At 18.6% G+C, this 12,535-nt stretch overlaps 2 protein-coding genes across 2 annotated transcripts; both read right to left on the bottom strand.

The window, feature by feature from the left end:
• Positions 1-3,085: 3,085 nt before the first annotated feature.
• On the bottom strand, positions 3,086-3,935 carry PmUG01_06026700 (Plasmodium exported protein, unknown function; the record flags this gene model as incomplete). Its single annotated transcript, XM_029003837.1, has 2 exons — positions 3,086-3,727; positions 3,897-3,935. 2 exons carry the CDS (start codon positions 3,933-3,935, stop codon positions 3,086-3,088), a joined length of 681 nt encoding a protein of 226 aa, XP_028859916.1.
• A 3,546-nt stretch (positions 3,936-7,481) lies between these two features.
• Positions 7,482-9,365, bottom strand: PmUG01_06026600 (PIR protein; the record flags this gene model as incomplete). The annotated part of the gene is made up of 3 exons (XM_029003836.1): positions 7,482-7,643; positions 7,774-9,201; positions 9,348-9,365. The coding sequence occupies 3 exons, from the start codon at positions 9,363-9,365 to the stop codon at positions 7,482-7,484; spliced, it is 1,608 nt and encodes a 535-aa protein (XP_028859915.1).
• Positions 9,366-12,535: the final 3,170 nt, after the last annotated feature.

Raw genomic sequence — 12,535 nt, 5'->3', positions numbered from 1 at the left:
AATGAAAAAATTAGCCCCATATATTAAAAAAATATATTGAATTCACATATTTTACATCTATATGCATTATTAAAACATAAGCATATTTTAAAAAATGTTTATGTATACTTATATATATTATTAATAAAATAAATATATATTTAATATCTTGTATTGCGGTTATAATTATTAATAAATTATCATTAATTTTTTGCTAAAATCATAATACGTAGTTACATGAAGAAAAAAAATATATATAAAAATATTATGTTATTGAATATTGTATATTTAAAAAATAAAAATAGATATATATATTAATAAAAAATAGATTTATTCATTCAATAAATAATAACATTATTCAATGACTTATGTACCTTTTCAAAATTAATAAATTACTAAAAAAAAAAAAAAATTATAGTATAATTATTATACTTAAATATATATATATTTATTACAAATAGTATTTGTGTAATAAAATTTTGTACATAATCCATCTAAAATATTGTAAGAAAAATTTTTTAAAATTGTAAAATTAATAAACTCATATAGAATATTGCGTATTGTTCACGAATTACTTTATATGTTAAACCATTTAAGTTATTATAATATTTTTAATCCAGTCATCTAATTTACTAAATTTTCCTACCTCTTATATTATACAGTTTATATTATATTAGGCATATCTGTTCTAATACCATAGCATATGTTAGTATGTACTTTTCAACAGTTACATGCATATATATATTAATAGCACCAGTACATCATCCGTTACTATGTACATAAGCATTTATTTTATTACCGCAATAATTAGATTAGTGCTATACATTATACACAATACTCCATTTTTGTTTATATAAACATTTTCATTATTTACTCTATTAAATAACAAGTATTATGCAAATGTGAACAATATACAAAATTTAATTTCCTTTTTTTTTTTTTTATATGTTTTCTTAATTATCCTCATTTATATTTTTCATTAATATATTAAATTATGAAATTGTGTTTCATTTATTACCTTATACTGCATATATTCTATATATGATTTTTGTATTTTACCTATTTATAATTTATATATAAAATGCTTCCGTTTTAAATATATATCCAATTTATAGTAATAAATTCGTTGCTTTTGACACTCCAGTTACATCATACAAGCGGTAAAAAATAAATTACTATTACTCCTTATAATTCTATTGGAAGTATCATAAAAAATGTGATCCTAAATAATTCGAATAACTCTTTTGTTTTATGTTGTCTATCCTGATCGAGGTTTAAATATTATTATATGTGGATCTAAATTACCTCCAATTTTTTGATTTCTTTTATACGAGGTTATAAGAGAAAAAATGCATAAAATAACACTCATAAAAAAAAAATAAGCTTACATATTTGCAATATTTATATTATACTAATTTTTATTAATATATATAATACAATTTTTTATATCCATTAATAATTCAAACAGAATTTTTATTAATATAGCACAAAATAAATAATACTAAATATATTGATAATATTGTTACATTTCTGATTAAAATGAGTATTTCCTTGTCCTTCCTCTTGTTTAACTCTAATTTTTTTCATTTATTAGGCTATAATATAGTTGTTATACGATTTTAATAATTTATTCTAAAAGCTTCATATTCCTTGAATATACCTAATTATATGTATTATAATAACTTAAGTGAATAATATATAATTTAATACACTTATCTGAGTTAACATATGTTTCCCACCACAAGGTATTCTATCATTCATAAAAATGTAACAACTTACTTGAAGAAATATTTCTTTTTAATAATTTGAAAATGCATAATTGTTAATGTATTATATAATGTTTTTGGTATATATGCTTTATAATCATTATATATATCTATAAAATATTAGCACAATATAAATATATCTTATTTAGATATTTTTATATTTGCGTCCTTTACCCTATGAACAGTTTTACAAGTATTAATTCCTTAAAATATATTATAAAAATAAGAACCATCTAAATAATCCAAATACTTCATGTTAAACCTATAAAGATAAAAAAATAATCTACAATGGCATATAATTATAAGCAACATTCATAACCGTATATATCTATAGTTCATCCAAGCAATTTTTTGTATTTTAGAAATTAATTTATAACGTAATACTAAAATTTTAAAATAAAAATTATAGTAACCAAATAATGAAATAAAATTTTTATGAATAGTTTTTTTTTTTCAGAGAACAATAATATATACAAATAATACAATTTATAGTAATTATCATTCAAAATATAAATATAGAATTATTTTCTGTGTAAACGAAACATCATACATTTATAAAATCAAACATAAGCTGAATAAAAAAGATTATATATATTTTTAACTTTTCATTTCATTCTAAGTACCTAGAATACTGTACTTAGTACACTATTATAATTATTACATATTTAAAATTGTCATAATTTTATTACATATTTATAACATCGTATTTATTTATTACAAAAAAACAGTAAACATATATTAGGATGTTTTTCACAACTACATTTTATACATATCTTTCATAAAACATATAAAATAAATATTAAGTTTTTATTAAGTATATATATATTTATATATATAATATTATATATTCAACTCTATTCACAAAATACAGAACAAGACGCATTCATTTTTAATTTTAAATGAATAAGACTTTATTTATTTATGCATAAAATAATATATTATGGATTTAGGACAATATAAAAAATAAAAAAAAAAATTTCAAGGTAACTAAAAATAAACTGGAACAGTGTATAAATAAAACCTTATAAATTGTGCCTTTATATATATTAATTTTAAGGTTCGTTCATATAATTTTCAAAATAATTATATGTAATATAGGAGTACATATATCAACCATAATATTGTGTTAATCCGAGAAATTCTTTAAAATCTGTATAGACAATTATTAAAACATTTAAATTAACAAAGATAAACAAAATCGTACATTTATACTGTTGTAGATCTAATTTACAAGATACATACATTTGTATTTATCAAAATTAATCAATGATAAATATGTTTGCTATTGAGGAAAAACACTTAGGAATTTGTAGAAACTTATTATTATAAAAGACTACTTCTCAGAGAGTAGGATATTCCGTATTATGCAATTTACTCTTTATATGTTTTATCTTTTTATACTTTACAATTTCTTTGTGGAGACAAATCATTATTATAATAGCTATAAGCACGAATATCAAACATAATATATACATTCCATTAATCCAATTTAATGTAAAATCATATGCTAGCTTATCAAGGTAAAATAGTAATAAAGCAGCTCCTATTATTCCAATTATTAAAAAGCAGCTAGTAGCAGCACATATAACACATTTGTTTACTTTTATATCATTGTTTAAAAACATAAAATCATAATTCATAAAATTCCTAACTTTATTTTTATAGTATATTTTGTCTAACACTCTTTTTTCAAAATAGGAATGTTCTCTATTGTATAAATCAGATTTACTTTTTCTTGTATGTTTATAGCCTACTGCATTATTTAATGTGCATTGATTTGTTTCTTTAATTTTTCCTTTTTTTAATGTAGAATTATTAGGAGTACACTGTTTTGCGTATTTATCTATAGATTGTATATCTTTTTTTAGCCATGTAATATTTGTATCCTTTTCATGCTTATATATTGCTAATAATCGACAAGTCCTTTTACCTAATGTTTCATCAATATTGTTTTTTCTATCCAAATATTTATTAAAGGTAATCTAAAAAAACAAATATTCAATTATCAATAGAATAAATAGTTTTACAGTGAATCAAGTATTAATAAAAAAATAAAATAAAATAAAATGAATTATATAAATATATCTAAATAAAATCGTCAAACCATATCACAATTAAAATGATATATCCAAGTTAAAACTATAAACGAACAAATCCTATTAAAAAGCGGTAACTTAATTTTTGTTCCATTATATAGATCCTTAAAATTTAAACGTATTTAATATGTAAAAATTAACAATTATATAATGTACATTTAATGATAAAGTATGCTTTATTTATTTTGTAAAATATTCTACATTTTTATGTGAATTAAATAAAATAGTTATATCTATAATTCATTTTAAAACACTGATGTAGAATATCTTTAAAAATGAATTATGTTATTTATATATAAAGGGTATTCACAAGAAACTAACATTAATGAAAATAATATAATTTTACTTTTTTCATAAATATCTAATTTAATATAATAAAGCAATTACATAATTTTAAATTTATTACAATTAAAAAAAATATATATATACGGTTTCTTAATATGATTATATATTGCGTTCATAGAGCATGTATATTATATGAAATATAGATATTATATTCTTTATATTAAAAAAAAATGAACAATTTTATTGATTTTTTTTATTAATAATTCCGTTATTTTCAATATTAAATTATGGAAAAAATGCTTTCTGATGATAAAATATTATAACTATATCATAATAATAATGATGCTGGAAAAAAAAATATATTTTACAACGCTTTTTTTTATATCACTTAAATAATTACATTATTTAAAGTGTAGATATTTGAAATATTCTATATTATATAATATATTTATAAAAATCTAACTTGTCGCATGATATGTGATATGTGAAAAAATATGCACTTTTATAGGTAAACTAAGGATGTTTTTTAATTTTAGTAATACAACTTATGAAAGTTATAATTTTAATTATTCATAAAATATACATTTATTACTAGATAAATATTTTTAAATAAAACTTTTTTTATTTTAATAAAATATATATATTGAAAAATATTAATATAATAACAAACAAAAACCGTGATATATCATCATTAATATGTTATTTTAAAGTTTAATATTCTTATAAAAAACAAATTATAATTGTATTTTTTTATGTTTTGTAATGTAGTATATATATCTCTACATGAGAGTAACTTTTATTATATATAAATGAAATTAAGTAAATTTTTTTTAATACATGGCCATTTAATATTATTTTACTCTAAAAATTTTATAATTATATGAAAATAAATAACTAAATAAATAGTTCTTTAATGAAACAACAATAGCATTTTTTATAAGAAAAACTATATAAAAATTTCTATAATTAAAATATAATTACTATAATGAATGTTATAAAATAAGTAATATTAGCGAGGTATAAAGTTAATATAAATATTTCTAAAATAATTCAGTTACATTCAATTATATGAAAAACATAAAATATTAATCCCCATACATTTTATATATTTAACATTCACTATCTTATAAATAGATATATTCTTGATGTATCTTTTTCCTATTTATATTAACATGTTTTTAATATATTAAAAATATCAATTCTTTTTTTTAGATAAAATATTATAATAATAAATCATACTAGGAAGTAAAATGAAATATTTAGAATTTTTATATATGTGAATTATTAATTATGTATCAAAATTAAAAACATACATTTCCTTAATAATTATAGTACTTGTAGATAATCTTTAATATAAAGTTTAAATTACAATAGAAAAATACAAATTATTGTAACACTTTATATATATGATTTTGCAAAAAAAATATAATTTATATATGACTGTCAATTGCAGTAATGTAGTGTTATTTTTGTTTTTTCATATTTTCATTCCCCATACATTGAAATTTAACTTTTAATTAGAATGCATAATTTATTTATCAATTCTTAACTATATAACAAGTGAATTAGGAAACAAAAATAAACTACTAAATATTTTTTTTTATTAATTATAAAAAAATTTTTTTTATTCATAAATACATTTCATATAATATGTATACATATTTTTTTCAAGTATAAAATATATTGTACATATTTACAAATTTTAATGCAGATAATAAATATAATCACGAGGAACATTATTATGAACTATAGTTAAAAAATCTCATTTAAAATGATTCATAAATCGTGTAGTATTGTATTCTAACTAAGAATAATTTAATAAACAAATTTTATAAAAAACATATTATATAAAATATAATAAATTATTAAATTAAAATTTACAAAAGACAAAAAAAAAAATATTAAAAAATTGTGTAATAAAGTAATGAAATTTAATTATTCATTTTAAAATACTTAAAAATATATACGCAATATATATATTAACAAAATTACATGATTTATATTAGTTAATTAAATGTGTGAAAATTTTTATATATATCATTGACAAACAAAATTTTATTTTTTTCATGAATTTGATACTAAATTGAATACATATTATATCTTTTAAATTTTTTCATTAAATTTTTTTATAAGCGCTTTCTTTTTATGTTATATATAAATTTTTTATTATTATAAAGTTAAATTTTTTTTTAATATTGTTTGTTTAAATAATAAAAATTCATTTATATAATAATTTCTGATAGAACAACATTTAAAAATTTATCTATAATTATGTTACCTAAAAACAGTAAAATATATAATTTTTTAAGAACAAAATTTAATTTCTATATATAATTCTAAATATGTCCTACTGTTTTTTTTTTTTTTTTTTGATACAAATAATTCTTATAATATTTTCAATAATGAACTTTTTTTAATTCACTTTGCAATTTATATTTATAGTATATTCCACCAATAAATGATGTATATTAATAAAACCATTAATTAACAGCTTTAGTATTTAACTTTAAGTATATATTTAGTAAAAGTGTTATATGGCATAGAGTTCCTATTATTCATTAACTTCATCTTACATACACAAAAGCAGTGTTCGCCCGGAGCAATTTTATTTTATCCAAAAAAATAGGATAAAATAAGATAAAATAAGAATATATGAATATTATATGAAATTTAAAACATTTGTACAAGGATAACATAATCATTAATTTTAATTTTATATTGTTATCTTTTTATAAAAATGAACTAATCTTGGAATTATTATATTTTTAGTAATATCAAGATTACATTTTGAGAAGTTCATAAATCTACTATTTTATTTCTCAATTAATTTTTTCTAAATTAATTCATTATATCTATGAATTCAGATTTATTTTTATATTAAATTTAACATAATATATTTCTTATATATGAAGCTTTAACATATCACTAAATAAACACATTATACTATATCATGAATAAAATTAAAATAAATAAAACTATCCTACCAATATATTACTGCAACGTATGGTGTATTGAGCCTTTAATTATAACCAAATGTCAAAATCAAATATATTTTTTTAGGTATAAGATATAATAATATAGTGTTCCAAAGTTATAGTAATTTAAAAAAAAAAATTATTACCATAAAAAAATGCAATTAACAATATTACTAAGACGTATACAAAGAAATTCATACAAAGAAATATAAAAAGTTAAAAATAAAAAATAATATATTTTAACTATATCTCCTTTTTGTTTGCTTTTTTTAAATATGGCTATTAAATAAAAATATATATTTATCTCACTTTGCTAAGTTTTTTAATATCTTTAAATAAATAATTTGATAATCTACATAATACTAATGGAATAAAGTTCTTTATTCTATATTTACTACACTAAATCTCCTCCTGTCAGAATTTCTATAAGTACGTTTTATGAATCTCCTTGGTATTCTTTGCCTATTTAATTGAGCTAAATTAGTTCTATATCTTTTTTTCCTTTTTTTAATTTTACCTACATATGACCCAAAGGGAGTAAACTAATAAACAAATCAAATGTGTAAAACCAACATAATATTATAATATTAAAATTAAAACATTTAAAAATAAATTTTTTATTAATAAAAACTTATAATATATTTATAATAAAAAATGAAACTTATTATTTACTTTAAAATAAAGGAAAAAGACAAAAATTATTCCCAATACCAAAGCACCTACAATGGAAATACGGGAAAAAGTGTTCCGTAATACATTATATTCTATATCCTTTTCTGGAACTGCTTTTCCTTTTGACTTTGAAGCATAAGATACCTCTCCTTTATTATGGATTATAGCTTGTAAACGTCCTGAATAATTTAATTTTAATGGAGTACTTTTCCTTAATTTTTCTTGTCTTTTATTTCTAGCTACATTTACTAAGTATTTGTGGTTCCATAACGGGCCTCTCTTATATTTGTAACCCTTAGAATCTTCTGTTTTTTCAAAAAAACCATCTTCAACCAATTCTTCAATATATTCACACATTCCATATTTATCCTCTTCTGGTCTCTTAGGTGGACAATTCAGTGTCCCTTTTGCAAAATTCCATCTAAATTCATTACCTGGATTTTCAACAGATGACATTTTATGTTTTTCTTCTGAAACACTAGTAGCAAATTGCTTTATAATTCTTTCACTTAGAACTTTTGATGAATCCGCATTAGCTTTTATCATGCGAATTCCTGAAGATGAACTTACTGCATTCGTTCTCTGTTCATTGTTTTCAACTGCATTTCCGCTGCTAGATCTCACAGAAGATGCTCGGATGAAGCCACATCGTAAAATAGTACTATTATTATTAATAGGACAATCAGTAAGAAGAATTGAATTCAAAAAAGCTCGTTCTAAAATATTAGAATCTAGTTTTTTTTTAATACTTATAGTTTCTTTAAAACTTTCTAATCTATTACAACTATCACCATTGTCGGACTCTAATACAGATAATAATTTACTTGGATTAAACTCTTCACCACATTTCAGAAAATAATGCGGACAAACTGACTTTTCATTCCAACAACAGTTCTCTTTCTTATTTTTATATAGAGAACTAATAAAATTAATATATTTTTTGTATTTTTTCACGTCAACTTTGATGCATATATCCTTACTTTTAATACTATCGTAATTCGTAAAATACTCATACAAATATTTTTCTTTATTTTTATTATCCAATTCTTCTAAATTTTTTTTTAAAAATATATAATTACAATTATATAACCCATAAGTTCCAGTAAGAGAAGTTTGCAGATTAAGAAATTGAGTTATAACATCTTTAACATCATCACCCGCTGAATTTTTTTCAAACATTTTCTCTATTTCTTTATATACCCAGAATTTATAATGCGAACAACGGTAATCATAGTTTTCTGGTTTACCTCTTTCATATAAATATTTAAAGTTTCTTGCAACATTTTTACAAAGTTTAACACACTTATCTTTGTACTTGCTTTTTATTGAATTAAATATATCACAACTTATTTCATTATTTTCCTCATCGACCTCAGACTTAAATTCTTCGTATATCTTATTTGAAGGTATCGCTGCCAAAATTTCATTCTGAAAATTGTATAAATAAAATGAATTATATAAATCCTTAATTATTTTTTATAAAGAATAAATTTACTCATATTTTTATTTATGAAGAATGATATTTAAATAAAATACTATAAATTATTTTTTTTCTATGAATATTGAAAACATACATAAACTTCTTCATCCATTTTTATAATTTTCTTTTAACATTACTAGATATATACAATCTGAATTAATTAAAACTATACATATAAAAATTTTTCTATATAAAAAATGACAATATATTTTAAAATGAAGAATTTTTTTTTTTTATAAATATTTATGTCCGTTAATATATTTTTATGGGAAAATAACACCTAATATATTTCATTGTATAAAATGAAATTATTTAATTTTTATTACATTAATTTTTTTAATAAAACAGAAACAAATTTAACTTAATACAATTTAACAGTATATAATAAAAAAAAAGAAATAAAGTATGGAACAATTTCATTTTATATACATATTGAATCATTATTATCACATTTACTTTAAGATAAAATTTCATGCGAAATATGCTAAGTTAAAAATTATAATGCATAATGATATACATTTTTTAGGCAATTTTGTACTTTTAATTGTTTGCATAAGGCTAATTATAGATACATAATACAATTATGAAATTTTGTTAATATTTAAATGAATATTCAAACAAAAAAACTAAATTATTTCAACAAAAGAAATATCCTTTGTTCTTTTGTTGGATGAACAATAACGCATATAAGTGTAACAATCTTTACAAAAAAATATATATTACAAAATTTAAAAATAAGTAAATGATAGATAATTCTAACAAAAACCACTAATATAACATAAAAAATAAAAGGCTTATAATCTGATAGAAAATATTGCTTATGATATATTTATATTATTTATAATACAATTATTATATATATATACTATAAAATGATATTAAAAATTATTTCCTTCAGCTAATGTTTCTTTTTTAACTTGTAAGTCAAGATTTTATTTTTTTTTACATGACATAATTTCCATAGTATAACTTTTGCTATATCTGCAATTACATATAATTAAACAAAGAAGATTATTATTTTTAGTAAATCTTTTCTTAAGAAAAACTGAAAAATGTTAACTTCTTAAATTGATAAATAAAATAATATTTTTATACCTACCATAGTGAACATATTTCCAATATCACTAAAAGTAATTAATATAACTCAATTCTATATATTAAATTTGGAAAATATATTCTTAAAATCTATTTAATTTTTCATATATGCTAAAGCAATTCTAAAAAATAATACTATTATGTAGCACAATTATATATTTGTTCTATAATATTTCCTATGGTTTCTCTTATTTCTAATGGTAAATGAAATACAATGTAATTTATTATATCAATAACATAAAAAAATATTAACAAATATTTTCTTATCATTCTGGATATAAGTTATTGATATAATAAATTTTAAAAATTTTAATATATAAAATGTCGTAACTTAAGCATAAAGCGATTATCATGTTATAATAAAAATATTACATATGAAAAAATTATTAAAAGTTATACATATATATATATGATTTTTCTTTTCATTCATTATTATGAATAACATAAAAGAAATATATTATATCTTTTTTTTTATTACTTATGTTATTTATTCATAATTATTTTGTTTCTGCTCTATAAATATACTGTTTTATTTTGTTCACATTTTTACAATTTATTTATAACAAATTATGAATGTATATAAATTCATGATTTCTAAATAATACTGCTTTGAATAAATAAAAAAGTAAATTTTTAATGCTTAATTTCACCATGACTAAAAAAAAATAATATATATTTTTTTAAAGGATTTTATAACATAATTTTCATTTACATTATATTTAAACAGAGGATTTAATTATTGTGTTAGGATTATTTTTGTTGTTTATGAAATCTTAAAGAAATAACTAATAATATTACAATGAAAAAAACCTAATTTTAATGAAATATTTTAGTTATTTTGAGAGTTATATGTTTTCCCTAAATTAATATATATGATTATTTATTTTTTCTCACAGAATAAGCGTTATTTGAATTTTGTAAATAATACTTTTAAAAATTTATTATCATATAATTATTATTATATACATAATATTATTTACAATACCCACTTAATTTTATTTATTAATTTAGGAATTTTTTATTCAATAAATTATATTCACCAAATTATTATTCAAGTTAAAAAATTTTCTACATATTTTCTTGTATCTTTTAAATGGAAGTAAGTTTGATTAAAACATTATAAGAATATTTTCTTTTTTTGTTTGATCATTGTTATATTTTTGAAATACATTTAAAAAGACATACGTATCCTTAATTATAAAATTATATATTTCATATACTAAAGTGTAATACATTATATCAATAAGGCGATACCTTTATAGCATTACCAAATTTAATGTATCTATGAAAATCTATATATGTTTTTATCATATATGATATATTATTACTGGTGATCTTTTTTGTTGAAAAATAAGATATTGAAAGAAATCATTATCCATTTTTAATATCTAAAGTTTAAGTTTGAATTTAGTTTATGTTCATATATTTAGTTATACATAACATGAAACAAGTTACAATATATTTTTAGATAACATGTATAATAACAGTTATATTTACATATGAAAAAATATAATATTTTTTATAAGATACGTGATAGATTATTGATAATATATAATTTTAAAAAATATAAAAGATATATACATATATATATATATATATATACATTTTAGATGTAATGGAATATTTAATATGAAACATAAATTGTATATTAATGAAATTTCAATGTGGCCTTAATCTTTAAAAATTATTAAAATATAAACAAAATTATTTTCATAGTTAACTTATCCTTTCAATTACTAGTAAACATCACAATAGATAATTCTTACAATTATAGTTTTATATATTACGCAAACAAAATTTCATGGTTATATTATCAATTCACTATTTACAAATCACGGTATAAAGGAATAAATGAACACGCAAGAGAATTTTTTTAATGAATTAAACGTTTTTATTAGAAAAATAAATAATTAGTGAATAATGAAATGAATTCATTACTTTAATATGAAAAAGTGTTTCATTTAAAAATTATATTAATGAATTTATGTTAATTTATTAAAGTAACTCATTTACCCCATAAATCAGTTCCTTCCTCATTTTTACATATATTATGGGTTTAAATAAACATCTTTCGTGTATACATTAATATTTTTAGAATAATCATATGCAATATTTACGGTTAAATTTCCATTAGATAATTCATTGAAAGTGCATATAAAATTATGTGCACATTCTTTTTATTAGTTG

This window comes from Plasmodium malariae (genome assembly GCF_900090045.1).
Source record: "Plasmodium malariae genome assembly, chromosome: 6".
Lineage (NCBI taxonomy): Eukaryota > Apicomplexa > Aconoidasida > Haemosporida > Plasmodiidae > Plasmodium > Plasmodium malariae.
This window is presented reverse-complemented; position numbering and strand designations above follow the sequence as displayed.